This window comes from Ctenopharyngodon idella, chromosome 17 (genome assembly GCF_019924925.1).
Source record: "Ctenopharyngodon idella isolate HZGC_01 chromosome 17, HZGC01, whole genome shotgun sequence".
In the NCBI taxonomy this organism is placed as follows: Eukaryota; Metazoa; Chordata; class Actinopteri; order Cypriniformes; family Xenocyprididae; genus Ctenopharyngodon; species Ctenopharyngodon idella.
In genome coordinates this window covers 27,584,346-27,601,659 of record NC_067236.1, presented here as the reverse complement: position 1 = coordinate 27,601,659, position 17,314 = coordinate 27,584,346, and the positions used below count along the sequence as shown (strand labels likewise).

The following is a 17,314-nucleotide window of genomic DNA, read 5'->3' as shown; positions in this document are numbered from 1 at the left end:
AAATCAATATTTTTATTTTAGAAAACAGAAGTAGCCTAGATAATTTCGACTAGCATCTATTGTAGAAATTAAATATAATAATAATTAAAAGTATTATTTTGTTAAGATATTTAATTTATTTAATAAATTAATATATATAACGAATTTATATTAATACTAAAATACTAAATATTCTTAATACACATAAATAACTGTATTATAATTATTGTTGTGTTATTATTACACATTTAATTATTATAGCCTACATTATATATTATTTTAATGTTTGTTTTGCTATTACTTTAGCATTTCTATGTAATATAATAAAACAACAACAATAATAATAACAAGAAGAAGTTTACTAAATCAATTCTCTCAGTGTGAATGTAAAACTACACCTCCCGAGATCCTCAGCCATCGTTGGAGTCCATGCATAGCCTGTTTGTTTGGGGAAGGGACGGGAGGCGTCCTCTCACTCTTCTCTGACAAAGTTTTTCAGCACTGCAGCTCTTCATTCTGTGATGATGGTGATGAATAGTCTCAGTGTGCTGTGATTCCTCGCGCAGGCGGGCTGCTTTGAGTGTGTGAGAGAGGGGGGAGGTGAAAGTTCACCATGGCTTGGCCATATCAGGTGACAATGTGGAAAAGTTTGGCTGTCTCCTCAGATTAAATTTCTTAAACTCGGAGAATGACAAGCGAACGGAACTACATTGAAGTGGACGGAGAAAACGAAGCGCTGTCGTTTGATTATTATGACGACGATGATGATTTCGACACATTCACTGACGGGGACGGAGACTGCTGTGATGAAGGAGGTTAGGGATAGTTTTAATGTAGCACTCATAAATAAGGGCTCGTGTATATTTTACATGTTTCTAAACCGGCGCAAAGTGTATTTCCAATACAAAAAACGTCCATGGTAACCGTAGTTCCCTCTTAAAATACAAGTTAATTTGTTACTACTAGTTACAAAACAGTGGTAACTTGATATTAGCCACCAAAATAATAAATATTAAAGAATAAATAGGCTACTCAATTAAATTTTCCGTAAGCTTCTTACACTGTTTGATATCATATTTAAATTTGTTATGGTTTTGAAACCAACAATCATTTAAGTAACTACGGTGTTTTGGTGGAAACTTTGGTTGGTAAATATTTATAAGGGATTTATTAATAAACTGGTAACTTGATATTATTTTAAATTTAAATATTCAATACAGTTTTGTAAGCTGCTTACTGTATTTGAGATCCCATTTATTATGATTTTAAAAGTACTGCTAATAACTTGTGTTTTGGTTGAAACTGTTTACCATGGTAAATGTTTATGAGAGATTTATAAAAAAGGGGCTGTGTTGCTACAGTAAAACTGTGGTGATTTGGCATTAGCCACCAGTTTCATATAAAATGTAGCTACTTGAAACAACAAATATGGGTTTGAAAGTAGCAACAAACTGCAGTAACTGTGGTACTTTAGAAATTGGTACCACTAATTGGTAGAAATACTATGGTAAATATTTATAAGAGGTTATTAATGAGTGCACACATTTCTTGCCTCACCTGGATTTATTTAAAGACCATCTAGATTATCTGTTATATAAGCATGTGTATGGATTTGTGACTTTGGAGTATTTTCTGATCAGTTTGGCTGTTTGACCTTTACGTAAGCTGCCTGTCGAGCGGTTCTTTGTGTCTCTACTAGCAATGAAGCTGTGAATTTATGCGTTTTGGTCGATCGTATCGCAAATTGATGAGGGAGACACATCAGGGCCGTCGCCAGAACATATTCATAGGGGGGCACACATTTTTATGATTCTCGAAACGGACTTTGACCAAAACAATAGCATATTATTACTGAAATAGACCAAGTTCTATATTAACACCAAAATGTAAGCTTCCCGTCGGGCGGTTCTTTCCGTCTCTCTATAAGCAATGAAGCTGTGAGTTTAATTACTTCAAAAACAGTGATGATACAACCTCCTTGATGCGTAATATAATGTAGCGATTCAGTAGCGAAGTAAATTCATTAATAAAAGTCGCAGGGCAGCATTGACAACAACTTGTGCGCAGCGTTTCTGTGTTTGCGCAGCACAATCTCTGATCTCTGTGTGCATTAAACGGTTTTATTGCACACCTTCCAGCCAATCAGAATCAAGCAATTAGAAAGACCATGGTATAAATTAACTAGTGGCAGGGTTTCTTAGAAAGCAGTTAGATTTTTAAGTTAAGCATTTCTTATGGTTCATTCCATTGTTTCTACACAACTTTAGATGCAAACTATGATTGTCAGCTTAGTGAGCTGAAGTTTTCCTGGACTTTCTTTTTTACAATTAGTTGCTTACCAATTTAACAAACACACTGCTCACTATGTGGTGCCCCAGTTAGACACTTTGATAAACACTGCAGGCTGTATTTTGAGACTAGAAGTGTCCCTCAGTCTCACCAAATGCAGTTGACATTCCTCAGCTGAGAGCTAGCAAGGTCACAGTCATCAAATCAGCTGCAGCATGTGATATGAAGGAGTGGAATGCCAGTGTAGGCTGTGCCCACAAATCCACACTCATGCCCTCTACCAGTCATCCTGCTAATATGATTTAAACTGATGGGATTAGTGTGCCATTTCTCTTTTCACTCCTTAGCTACATAATTGAGAGTGTATGAACTTGTCCCCAGCAGATGTTGTTAGCGGCAGTTTGTGGCAATGTTCATGCCTTATTTAGATTTTGATGTATGTTCAATGATGCAGAATGAAACTCTCTTGAAAATAAATAAAAATGACAATTATTCTAATGCTACCTTTAATCTTTCTATAAGATGTTTCATGTCAAAATGTTTTGTCATATGGTTTTTTAGGGTTGTGTAGAAATTAGAGCTGAGTTGAAATTATTTTCAATCAGATCTTTTTCCGAGTTCACACTTACAAATAATCAGATAGAGTAGTATGCGTATTTGGTGTGCTGTCCGAGGAGAGGGCTCTGAGCTCAGTATTTTGGCCTGAACCCAGAGTAACTCTGGTTAGGAGAGTAACCAGGCAAGTGTGAGGAGACTGTCGAGGAACATAGGTGAGTGGGCCATGTATATATTCCCATTGGGGAATATATATATATATGCCTCCTCTCATGCTGATTGGATAGATCATTTGAGCGTGTTCCTCCCAAACTTTAATAAAACATCATTAAAAATTAGGTGTACTTTCATTTTGGACTAGTTATTATTATCATATACATTTTCTCTTCAGGGGAGTAACTTATCTATACATAACTGTTTAGTAAAAATCTGCAGCATACCTTCTGACTAAAGTGGTTAATAACCTTTGCTGGCTGATGACAGCATGTTAATCAGGTGTTATTGTGTAGCGTTGTCATCTGCCCTCAAGGGCATAATGTTACTGTCCTCACTGTCAACTCTCTTGAAAGTCAGGCTACCTGTGGTTACCAACCACATGACAAACATGTAAGACAGCCAGAGAGACTGAAACTATCTATCTATCTATCTTAGACATTTTATAGTGTTTATATATATATATATATATAATATATACACAGTCAAACCAAAAATTATTCAGATATTTTTTATATATTTTTACTAGTGGGTGCAGGACACTATAGTTCATTTATGTAAGTGAGGATAGGAAAAATAAAGTAAACTGTGACATATTATACCCATAAATTCTTCATACTGTGGACTAACAGTAAAATTGATAAAAATTTGGAACCAAAAATTCTTCAGACACTTTGACCTGACCATGTTTTGCTTAAGTGTTATCTGACATAATGAAGATTATTTTTTTCTGACACAGTTTAACTTTGAGATCTTGTCATATTTTATTACCATTTTTTAAACTATAGTGAATAAACTGTATTAATGAATGAAATGTTCAAGGTGTCTGAATAAATTTAGGTTTGACTGTGTATATATATTTGATATTTGCCCCCCAATGCCCCCCCTTGGCGACGGGCCTGAGACACATACCTGTTTACACCTGGTGTTTTAAGTCATTTTTGGACACTTTCATCCACTTCTGTCCTGACTTCTTCAAGGGGAGGGTCTATGGGTGGGTAAATATATGGGGGTTTTCAGATCTGTCGAGCTAATGGACAAAATAAGCTTACACAGTTTACATATGAACGCGCACGGAGACAACGGAAAAACAAATAGAGAGCATCAACTTTCGTTTCTGCTCTGATAGCCGCAAGACCATGCTGAACACTGTGAGTGTGTGTTAGAAATCAGGAATGGTGAGAGAACATTGTGCTTGGTATGTTTTTTGTCTTCAAACCAAACATGCGTCTCCAGCCAACAAAGTTTAAATCCCGTCTGGTTAGTGTGCTTCCCATAATATTTACACGTTAGGTCAGTAGGCGGAGAGTAGGTGGTGTTTTGTGGCTGTTCGAACAAAATTGACCACATGAGCGTCTACTAAATCTGACTCATTTTCAAATTGTTGGTCAGAAATCAACATCTCAGGAAAATGTTATGGGGTTTCAAATCAGAATATGATTTTCTGTTACAAAACAGGGCATTGATTTCGTAGAAGACACCAGGACTTACATCATGGTATATCAGGCATTTTGGAGACACAACATGTGAATAGGGAAAGAAATTATATATCAATATTCTTATGAAATATGAGATATTTTTATGAAAATAATCCCAATTATTACTCCCACATGTTCCCCCAAGAGCACATTAATATGCAAATTAAATACAGTGTATGCAATTGATTGGTGAATGAAAGAAAACCCCATTGTTTTGTCTATTCATGTCTTTTCATGTCTTTTAATTTTCTTAATAAATGGATCCTGGTGTACAGAGGACATATATTTTTTCAAAAATGTCTTTATTCCACTTGTTTCTTATGCTCCAAACAATGTATTGACCTAAAAAACAAAACAAAAAAAACTTTTTTTTTTCTGGTTCTCAGGAGGATATAGTTTTATATATTGAATTTATATACACTACTGTTCAAAGATTTGGAGTCAGTAAGATTTTATGTCTTTTATGATCAGCAAGGCTGCATTATTTGATTAAAAATACAGTAAAGCCAGTAATGTTTTTAAAACCTTATTATACTGTTTTCTATTTTAATATATTCTAAAATGTCATTTACTCCTGTGATAGCAAAGCTGAATTTTCAGCATTATTACTCCTGTCTTAAGGTCAAATGATCCTTCAGAAATCCTTTGGTGCTCAATTAACATTTCTTATTATAATCTATGTTGAAAACAGTTGTGCTGTTTAATATTTTTGAGGAAACTTTTGAACATTAGTATAAGTTGTATTGTAGCTTCTGTCACTAGCATTTTATTTTGGCTTAGTTTAGTTGTTTGAATTCTGCCTTTGGTTTACCATTAACCAAAATGTGTTTATGATGCATATTCTCATGCAGTGTTTCTGTGTTCGGCTGTTTTACAGTGCTGGGGTTCAGTGATCCGTTCAGCAGTGAGGTGAAACCTCGGATCCTGCTCATGGGCCTGAGGCGAAGTGGCAAGTCTTCCATTCAGAAAGTTGTATTCCACAAGATGTCACCCAATGAGACTCTCTTTCTGGAGAGCACCAATAAGATTTGTCGAGAGGATGTTTCCAACAGTTCCTTTGTCAGCTTCCAAATCTGGGACTTTCCTGGTCAGATTGATTTCTTCGACCCCACATTTGACTATGAGATGATATTTCGTGGCACAGGGGCTCTCATCTTTGTCATAGACTCTCAGGTGAAATGGCTATCATCTATCTATCTATCTATCTATCTATCTATCTGTCTGTCTGTCGGTCTGTCTGTCTATCGGTCGGTCGGTCTGTCTGTCGGTCTGTTTGTCTGTCGGTCTGTCTGTCTATCGGTCTGTCAGTCTGTCTATCAGTCGGTCTGTCTGTCGGTCTGTTTGTCGGTCTGTCTGTCTGTCTATCGGTCGGTCTGTCTGTCGGCCTATCGGTCGGTCTGTCTGTCTGTCTATCGGCCAGTCTGTCTATCGGTCTGCTTGTCTGTCTGTGTGTCTGTCGGCCGGTCTCTCTTTCTGTCGTTCTGTCTGTCTGTCTATCGGTCTGTCAGTCTGTCTATCAGTCGGTCTGTCTGTCTGTCTATCGGTCGGTCTGTCGGTCTGTCTGTCGGTCGGTCTGTCTGTCTGTCTATCGGCCAGTCTGTCTATCGGTCTGCTTGTCTGTCTGTGTGTCTGTCGGCCGGTCTCTCTTTCTGTCGTTCTGTCTGTCTGTCAGTCTATTGGTCTGTCTGTCTATCAGTCTATCTGTCTGTCGGTCGGTCGGTCTTTCTGTCTGTCGGTCGGTCTATCTATTGGTCTGTCTGTCTGTCTGTTTATCTATCTGTCTGTCTATCGGTCTATCTGTCTATCTGTATATCTGTGTATCTGTCTGTTTGAAAAACACACTATCATGTCTTCCTGTATAGGATGATTATGTGGAGGCATTGAGCAGACTTCACCTCACTGTGACAAGAGCCTACAAGGTCAATCCAGACATCAACTTTGAGGTGTTCATCCACAAGGTGGATGGGCTGTCAGATGACCACAAGATTGAGAAACAGAGGGACATACACAAACGAGCCAATGACGATCTAGCCGACGCCAGCTTAGAAAGAATACACTTAAGGTTTGTATTATTTTTTTGTAACAGCTCAGATATTATGTGGCAGGTTCAAAGACGTCTTCAGATGTTGGATTTGTGATGTGAAATTTATTATTTCTTTCAGTTTCTACTTGACAAGCATCTATGATCATTCAATCTTTGAGGCCTTCAGTAAAGTTGTGCAGAAACTCATCCCTCAACTTCCCACCCTTGAGAATCTGCTTAACATTTTCATATCTGTGAGTAGCTGAATATCTTTTAGTTCTCTGTGGCACACCTCACTAGTTTTAATATCATGAACTGAGGTAGCGAGATTTGACCAATTATGATGCCATAGGTTGTAAATGATGATGCATGGGAAGTCTTACTTAGAAATAAAAGTGCGATACACTAATTATAACTTGCAAAGTGGTTTCAGTATCATGCAAAAACATGTCAAAAGAAATTATGTATTTGATGTTTTTTGCTAATCATTTTCAAGTATAGATGCATAACCATGTTGTACAATAAGTGGTCACATTCATCCATTAGCATGGGTACATTTGCACTGCCCTGTGATTTGCCACTTTAAGTGTAATGGAAAATATATTCCTACAAACATGATTATCATAAAACCCATTATTATTTTTTATGATCTCATTCAGACATGATATAATTTCATGATGCTTGTGTTTTATTTTTATGTTGAACAGGAAAGCAATTACATTTAGCAGAATCATAAATACTTGAGCAGTTAGCCAGCTGGTGGCAGCAGAGGGTAAATTGACATGGTAAAAAGTCTGCATATACAAAATATGAAGCTGAACAATTTATAGATTTGACATTATGGAGATTGAAATCTCTTAACCATCTGCCATTCAATGCATTGTGATATTAATCTGTTTTTTATGCATTGTCTGGTTTGATAGATTGATTCATGTCCTTGATGTCTACACTGTGAATATATTTAAAAATAAACGTTTTTACTGTACATAGATTGTCATCCAAAAGTTTGGGCTCAGTAAGATTTTTTTTAAAGAAGTTAATACTTTTATTCAGCAAGGATGCATTAAATTGATCAAAAGTGACAGTAAATTCATTTATAATGTTACAAAAGTTTTCCATATTAAATAAATGCTGTTCCTTTGAACTTTCTATTTATCAAAGAATGGTTTCCACAACAATATTAAGCAGCACAACTGTTTACAATATTGATAATAAGAAGAAATATTTTAAGCACCAAATCAGCATATTAGAATGATTTCTGAAGCATCATGTGACACTGAAGACTGCAATAATGATGCAAATTGTAATACTATTTCACAATATTACTGTTTTTCTGTATTTTTGATCAAATATATGCAGACTTGGTGAGCATAAAAGACATCTTTCCAAAACATCTAAAAAAAATCTTCAGTTGTTTTTTTTTTGTTTTTGTTTTTTTTTACATATTATTTAAATTATTTAATTTAATTTTTAATTTATTTAAAGAATTTAACTGCAATTTAAAACCTACTGTGATGCTTTTTATCAGTCAAAAAAGTCACATTTTATCTTGGAAAGAGGCTTTCTAGTCTTTCAACAGCTTTTATAGAATTAGATGCATTTTCTAACAACAGTACTTGCAATGCAGTTGATTACTTGGTTGCATAATTCATTTCCACTTCAAAGTGTTCTTAGATATGATGTCCTGTTCCGCTGCATTTCTTCTTAAGAATAACAGCTGACCCCTAACCTGATCCTGTGCTCTCATTGCAGAATTCAGGGATTGAAAAGGCTTTTCTCTTTGATGTGGTTAGTAAGATTTACATAGCAACCGACAGCAGCCCGGTGGACATGCAGACCTACGAGTTGTGTTGTGACATGATAGATGTGGTTATCGACATCTCATGCATCTATGGGTGAGTGACACCAAGATTCCCCACTAGTTCCCTCCACAATCACATTACACTATGGAACAAGTTCTATCCCATAGACATGAAGCAGCAGGGCAAGCCTTGCACCTTCCCTCACTATAATTCTTTTGTGCCATACATCTAAATATACACAATAAAATGCAACATTCTACATCAGCAGCAGGCTCGTTTCCCTATAGCCGTTGCAGGCTATGATTTAATCTTTTGTGGATTAGCAGCATATAACTCAGGGATATGTAAACACTGGCTGTAAACATTGGAAGGGTAGAGAGCTGCACCTCCAGCACCATTGACCCTATTTATCTTGTAATTTGACGGGACACCGCGGTCTGGGTAGGTACAGGAACGCAGGCCTGACCCGGGGCCACACAGCTGTCGGTTCGCAGTGGCTTGCAAGAGCAGATGGGCCACCTCAGCACTATCCCATGAATAGGGGAACAGGCAGGACTGTTAACCCTGCGAATTTTAGCCTTAGACAGGCATGGAGTTTCAGCCACAAAATGGTTCTATTCAGTTCGGCCCATTTTTGCATGCCTGCTTGTGGGCTAATTTGTAGAACATGACTTTTATTTTTTATATTTGTAGATTAGTCGAGCTGCTGTGGAATTAATTTCCGCAAGCCTTGTTTATTACTCATTGAAATTAATAAGCTACTTATTTGTTTCCTATTCATCATGTTCACGTCCTTGATCCGTGCTCTCAGTATCAGGAAGCTTCAAATTACACGCTTTATTATGTTGACTCAATTTGTTCATCATCTTTTCTGTGCTTTTTTTTTTGTGTGAAAATATTTATATATTTGTAATATCCATGCATAATGGCATAAATTTGTTTGGTTATAAAAGCAGGGGATTATGACAGGGCATCTGTTCGTTTTGATAATTATGATATGAATCAACATCTGTTCCACACAGATAGATTTTTTTTTTCCAACTGTATACAGTCTGTTCTTTAGCTGAATTGGGAAAGTGTCTTCCTGATGGAAGCCGCCCATCCTCTGGAACTGCCAAACACAATGAAGACATGATGAGAGGTGGTTTTGCTTTTGGTTGTTATTTGTTTTAATTGTTCTTTTTTCTACATATATAGATTGACTGGAGATGAGGCAGGAACTCCATATGATAAAGAATCCATGGCCATAATCCACTTGAACAACACTACAGTCATGTACCTAAAAGAAGTCACCAAGTTTCTTGCCCTGGTGTGTTTCCTCAGGGAAGAGAGTTTTGAGAGGAAAGGTGAGCTTTCTGGACAACAAAGAAATATGTTTAGTGTAATATTATTGTTTAAATCTGCCTTTTTTCATTTATCTGGCTGTCACATGGAGTCTCAAGTAGTCTCAAGGGCTTCTTTGAGTCTCAGTAACATTGAGATTTTGAGTCCAGTGATAAAAAAGGATGTTTTCTCTAGCAGTGGTTTTATTTGTGGGTTTCAGTCAGTTAGTTCACAACCCTCTTAGGCATTTTACTCCAAAATGTTTTGATGGTTCATGACTTTTTGTGTTGAATAATCATTTTACTGTTTAAATGTAACTGAAAAGCCTGTTCAATTGCTTTATGGCAGGTTTCAATTCTCATGATCATATACACTACCGTTCAAAAGTTTAGGGTCTGTAAGATTTTTAAAGTTTTTGAAAGAAGTCTCTTATGTAATATTGTGAAATACTATTACAAATTGAAATAACTGTTTTCTATTTTAATACATTTTATATAATGTATTCCTGTGATAGCAAAGCTGAATTTTCAGTAGCCATTACTCCAGTCTTCAGTGTCACATGATCTGTCATAAATCATTCAAATATGCTGATTTGGTCCTCAAGAAACATTTTGTAACATTATAAATGTCTTAACTGTCACCTTTGATCAATTTAAAGCATCTGTGCTAAATAAAAGTATTAATTTCTTTCAAAAAAAAAAACTCATCATTGTGATGAGTTGCCACATATAATGGCATTCTCCATTAACAGTTAAGATGTATTTAATTGAACTTTTCTGAATATTTTCTTTCCTGAGCAATGATGGTAGAAATGTGATTTTTTTTTTTTTTTTTTATATGTAGCCAAACACAAACAGGCTTTTAAAAAATTAAAACAGAAATACTCACTAGAGTAAAAAATGTCAACAAGTCCCACTCTCCAGTTATCAATAGCTATTCTTTTTACTGCTCTACCAATATCCATTCTTTGAGTGTAATCAAATGTGACCTAGCTGAAAGGAAAACTAGCATGCGCCATATGTTTATTAACCATTCTCTCATGCAGCACATATAGATTCAACAGGGACAACAGTAATAACCTAAAGATCAGCTTTTATTAAGGGGAGACACTACAGGCAAAAACACTGTTTTTTCAGGCACCTGTCAATTTTGAGATTTTGCACTTTTTGGCTTTTCATAAAGTGTTTTTTCAGACTGGTGGAAAGAAAACATCCAAAATACATTTTTAAGTGTATATCTTATAGCACTTTATCTATTTGCGTCTATAGATTTCAATTACAGTAAATATCTTTAAAGGCCGTTTTCTCAAAATGAGTTTTTTCTCCTGCTCTGAGTCAGAAATCTCCACTTCAGCAGAACTTATATACACCAAACTTTACAGTTTTATTCCTATCTATATTCTGAAGGCTTTTACAGAGGGATTTGTTGATTTATCATTCCTATCCTGAGTTATAGGTCCTTTTACTCAAAAAAACATGGCGAAAATAGATTTTTTAAGGCTATTGTCAGTATTCTCTAATTTACTAAAGCACAAAATAAGATATCCAGAATCCTCTCTGTAAAAGCCCTTTCATCTAATATGTCAACAAATAGAACCAAGAATTTTAAACCTGGACCTTTCCAATTTCCAGATTTTGTTTTTGGAAATGTATGCAAATTAGCATATATTTAAGTATATAAGGCCTCATTTGCATATTAAAACATAAATTTATTCAAAACTTGTAATACATTTTTTTCTTATGTTTATGCCAGTAATGAACTGAAGAAGTTTCACAGTGATATCTTCTCATTTAAAAAAAATCCCTATTCACCTGTAGTGTCTCGCCTTAAAAGCTGTTTTTAGCAATTACAGCTACAGTACATTTGTCTTCAATCAGTCAAAAAAAAGAACCTGCTGGTGTAAACTGCTCTCACATGAGAGAATGAGATAATTAGTGAAATCCTTGGGAGGCTAATGAAGTTTGAAATATTCATGCTAGGAATTACTAAGGGGGTTAGGGAGAGTATCATGAGCAATCATATTAGTCAGTGGGGAAAACAAGGCTTCTTACATAGGCGTGGATTTGTTCAGAGGAAACCTACAGCACTGACTTCTTTGATGACTTAAAGGGATAGTTAACCCAAAAATGAAAATTTGATGTTTATCTTCTTACTCCCAGGGCATCCAAGATGTAGGTGACTTTGTTTCTTCAGTAGAACACAAATGATGATTTTTAACTCCAACCGTTGCGGTCTGTCAGTCATATAATGTCAGTTGTATAAAGCAGATAAACATCAAATTTTCATTTTTGGGTGAACTATCCCTTTTAACTTGGCGTTTAAAGGGAGTCATAGTAATATACACATTGTAGTTATTTATTCACGCTAATCTTTAACTGAACTGATACATTTTTGACACAGGTTATTTTACACTAAGTGAAAACAGCAATATTTTCTTTGCACTAAGTGTAAATAGTAGTTAGGTTTATACTATACAAATAGTGGCAGATACTATTTGCACCTCAGTGAATTGTAGTACATTATAAGACAGTATGCGACACACAAAAATCTAACCTTTCATTGAAGTAAAATATTCTTATGAAAAATATGTTTTTCTCCAAAACACGTTGGCCACAATTATTCGCACTTTTATTCAATACTTTTTTCAACCTCCTTTTGCCAAGATAACAGCTCTGAGTCTTCACCTATAATGCCTGATGAGTTTGGAGAACACCTGACAAGAGATCAGAGACCATTCCTTCATGCAGAATCTCTCCAGATCCTTCAGATTCCCAGCTCAATGTTGGTGCTTCTTGTCTTCAGTTCACTCCACTCATTTTCTTAAGGGTTCAGGTCAGGGGATTGGGACGACCATGGCAGAAGCTTCATTTTGTGCTCAGTGACACATTTTTGTGTTGGTTTTGATGTTTGTTTTGGATCATTGTCCTGATGGAAGATCCAATCACTGCCCATTATCTAGCAGAAGCGGTCAGGTTTTATTTTTTTAACTGTTGGTATTTGATAGAATCTATGATACCATGTATCTGAACAAGATGTCCAGGATTTCCGGCAGAAAATTAGACCCACAACATTAAAAATCCAGCGTTATATTTAACCGTGGGCATGGGGTACTTTTTATCCCTGTTTGCACCAAATCCATCTGGTGGATTTGCTGCCAAAAAGCTCTTTTTTTTTTTTTTTGTTTCATCTGACCATAGAAGCCGGTCCCTTTTGAAGTTCCAGTAGTGTCTGACAACTGAATATGCTGGAGTTTGTTTCTGGATGAGCGAGGAGAATTTTTCTTGAAACCCTCCCAAACAACATGTGGTGATGTAGGTGCTGTTTGATTTTTTTTTTTTTTTTTTCTTTTAGTCTTTCTGACCCCAAGACTCAACTAATCTCTGCAATTCTCCATCTGTGATCCTTGGAGAGTCTTTGGCCACTCAAACTTTCCTTCTCACCGTGCATTAGGACACTATAGACACATGTCCTCTTCCAGGCAGATTTGTAACGTCTTTAGTTGATTGGAACTTCTTCATTATTGCCTTGACGGTGGAAATGGGAATTTTTGATTTAGCTATTTTCTTACAGACACTTTCTATTTTGTGAAGCTCAACGATCTTTTGCGGCACATCAGAACTACACCGATCAGGCATAACATTTTGACCACTGACAGGTGAAGTGAATAACACTGATGAAGATCTCTTCATCACGGCACCTGTTTGTGGGTGGGCTATATTAGGAAGCAGTATGTGTATGAGTATAATTGTACAGTATCTATCAAAAGTGGTCCAAGGAAGGAACAGTGATGAACTGGTGACAGGGTCATGGGCGGCCAAGGCTCACTGATGCACGTTTGGAGCGAAGGCTGGCCCGTGTGGTCTGATCCAACAGACGAGCTACTGTAGATCAAATTGCTCAAGAAGCTAATACTGGTTCTGATAGAAAGGTGTCAGAATACACAGTGCATCATTTTGTTGCGTATGGAGCTGCATAGCTGCAGACCAGTCAGGGTGCCCATGCTGACCCCTGTCCACAGCCGAAAGTGCCAACAGTGGGCACGTGAACATCAGAACTGAACCACGAAGCAATGGAAGAAGGTGGCCTGGTGTGATGAATCACGTTTTCTTTTACATCACGTGGATGGCCGGGTGTGTGTGAGTCGCTCACCTGGGGAACACATGGTACCAAGGGTGCACTATGGGAAGAAGGCAAGCCGGCAGAGGCAGTGTGATGCTTTGGGCAATGTTCGGCTGGAAAACCTTGGGTCCTGCCATCCATGTGGATGTTACTTTGACATGTACCACCTACCTAAGCATTGTTGCAGACCATGTACACCCTTTCATGGAAATGGTATTTCCTGGTGGCTGTGGCCTCTTTTAGGAGGATAATGCGCCCTGCCACAAAGCAAAAATGGTTAGGAATGGTTTGAGGAGCACAATGAGTTTGAGGTGTTGACTTGGCCTCCAAATTCCCCAGATTTCAATCCAATCGAGCATCTGTGGGATGTGCTGAACAAACAAGTCCGATCCATGGAGGCCCCACCTCACAACTTACAGGACTTGAAGGATCTGCTGCTAACATCTTGGTGCCATGCCTCGACGGGTCAGGGCTGTTTTGGCAGCAAAAGGGGGACCAACACAATATTAGGAAGGTGGTCATAATGTAATGCCTGATTGATGTATATTCTTTAGTTATTAAGGGAATTTGGCCTTTTTGTTTCCTCATATTTATATTCCTGTGAAACAAGAATTCATGGCTGAACAATTTCATGTTCCTAGTCACCCTGGTGTGCTAAAAATGTAAATATGAATGGGAATATACTTCAGAGATATTTTACTCATAAAAATATTAGGGGTGCCAATAATTGTGGCCATTGTGTTTTGGAGAAAAACATTTATTTTATAATGTGATTTCCCCCCACTTTCAATTCTTTTACTTCAATGAAAGGTTATATTTTTGCATTTTTTAATGAAAGATCAAAAGGATAAGCAATGCAGATTTATTTTTACAGCCATCATTGATCATATTTACCAAGGGTGCCAATAATTCCGGCCATGACTGTTTATTATATATTTACTAATTTTTATGTCAGATGTGATTAGTAAAATCATAAATGGATGCCTCCTTGTTAGGACATTACTTAGGCCTATCCCTAAAGCCCACCCCTACATCTACTCCTAACCCTAACCTCTTTATTTTTATTTAAAATAAACACCTCTCCAAGCTGATATGTGATGGGAAAAGAGAGAAGAATGAGTTTAGGAAAAGGTGCATTCAAACTTGGGTCGTGTCAGAAGCTAATGCCATCCGCCTTACTGTCCACACCACTGCTCCTGTTATCAGATGGGCTCCTTTTGTTAATTTGTCTGGCTTAACCAGACAATGGTGGGAGGAGCTAGTGTAAATATCCTCTGCCAACAATGTGGGCTATTTGCACTTGGTGTAAAAAGACACTCAATTAATACTTTAAGTCAGTTATCAAGAGAAAAATGTGGGGAACTGGTCAATTCTTCTTTTGAAAATGACAACTGACAACAAATGAAATTTGACAACAACTGTCTCATCATAAAATCATGACAAAAAACTGCATTTTTCAGTCTGGACCAGTCAATGCATATATGCAATCATGAACATGTGTCTCAGAAAACTGACTATAATAACCAGAGCTTCTAACAGCAGCTGCAGTGACGCAATGACTTTACCAATTGGAGACTGGCTCTTTTATTTTGAATGCTGGACTTTTTCTGCCATATTGCGCATTGCACTTTCTCCCATTCATAGTAATATGTGTTCACCAGTTTTACATATCTAAAGTCTTTGGTTCAAACTGAATATTTAATAATTTGCTATTTAATAAAGCCAGTCGGTACCCGTCATGTGGTACTGAATGTTTTACACTAGCTTTCATATTATAGCTGCATGTAGGTGTTAGTAAATGTTTTATGTTGATTTTTTTTCTTTCTCTGGATCAAAGCTAAATGACATCTCTTGTTATGTGTGTCACAGTCTTAATTCAAAGTGCATTTATGCAGTGGTCTAATTTGGGAATGGGTCGAATGACTTCGTACCGCAGGCTAGTTACACTTGACTTTGCTCACGCAGGACTTATCGACTACAATTTCCACTGTTTCAAGAAAGCCATAGAGGAGGTTTTTGACGTGCGCTTGAAAGTGCAGAGGAGTCGGAAGCTTCTGAGCCAGAGGAGGTGGAGCAGACAGACCGTGCCAAACGGGACTCAGGTGCATCCTCATTGAAGAGCATTGAAAGCCATCCAGCCTGTTACAGTGACTCGAGTGTGAAGGATTCACACAGACTTTGCTTGTGCTCTGAGTCTTTTTCAGGTCCACGTACTGCTCTTCAGCAATCCAAAATGGCAATACAGACTGCTTTGTGCACTAAATATCTTGCACGTCTAACTTAGCCATCCTTGTTTTAACTTCGCAAAGAACACTTTTTTTATTTTCAATAATATTTTTTTACTGAAGAAAAAAAAAAAAAAATCAACTTTGCTACAGCTTCCCACAAAATACATGGTAAAAGCCATTTCCAAAGTCACTAGTGCAAGATATTTATCGCATGTTTAGATGGGCACAAACATGTCATTTAACTTCTGTATGCACTATAAAAAAAGAAAGAAATTTAATTGCTCAAAATTAAAAAAGAATTCCTCCTTTTAATTCAGAATTATTTATATTTATTATCCCTGCTGATGTTTTTTACTTTGTCATTTGTTCATAGTTGAGTGGCTATTCCGTTTCATAAATAAGTTGCTTTATTAACTTAAAATTGTAATTTAAGTTTGTCAGAAACTTCTTTGGGGTCGCTTACTGCTCTTCAGCAATCCAAAATGGCAATACAGACTGCTTTGTGCATTAAATATCTTGCACGTCTAACTTAGCCATCCATGTTTTACCTATTTGCAAAGAATGCAACATTGTATTTACTGAAAAAAATCAATCAATTGTGCTACAGTTTCCCACAAAATACATGGTATAAGCCATTTCCAGAGTCAAATTCAAGATCATACAGTACTGTCGCATACAGTATGTAGGGTACAAACATCGCAGTTAACTTTTAGATTCATTGTAAAACAAGAAAATGACTTCTTTAGATAATTTTTAATTGCTTAAAATTAAAAATGTATTTCCCCTTTTAATTCATAATTATTTATTTTTATTACCCCTGAAGATGATTTTTGATCTGATTTGATCTTTTTTTTATTTTATTTTATTTTTTTTATTTAGTTAAAATGGTAAAAAGCGTGCCAGCAAATTTAAGTTAACGAACAAGCATATAATTGGTTGTTTTGCATATATCAGTGGTTCTCAATTAAGGTGCCGGGATCCACTAGGGGGCCACAGAAAACTTCCAAGGGGGCTGGTAGGGACTACAACGAGTTTCTTCCCAGGTTGGTGACATCACTAACCCTAGAATTTACATAAACCCCGCCCCCGAGAACACGCAACAAAGGGGGTGAGGCCATGTTACTGCATTACAGTACGTAACACAAATGCAATAGCATGTCATAAAAGCAAGATGACAAGTTATAACCGTAATTAAACTAAACTATACCTGTTCTATCTTCATGCAGCATATATTCTCTGGTTCTGTAAGCATCTTACAACAGTTCCCACACGAGCGATTTATAGATTATCATGACAGAATATGCT

At 36.7% G+C, this 17,314-nt stretch overlaps 1 protein-coding gene across 1 annotated transcript; it reads left to right on the top strand.

Moving 5' to 3' along the window:
* Window positions 1-387: 387 nt before the first annotated feature.
* rragd (ras-related GTP binding D) lies at window positions 388-16,321 on the top strand. Its single transcript, XM_051869206.1, has 7 exons — window positions 388-794; window positions 5,392-5,687; window positions 6,377-6,576; window positions 6,677-6,791; window positions 8,290-8,432; window positions 9,537-9,685; window positions 15,747-16,321. The coding sequence occupies exons 1-7, from the start codon at window positions 668-670 to the stop codon at window positions 15,896-15,898; spliced, it is 1,182 nt and encodes a 393-aa protein (XP_051725166.1). The 5' UTR covers window positions 388-667; the 3' UTR covers window positions 15,899-16,321.
* Window positions 16,322-17,314: the final 993 nt, after the last annotated feature.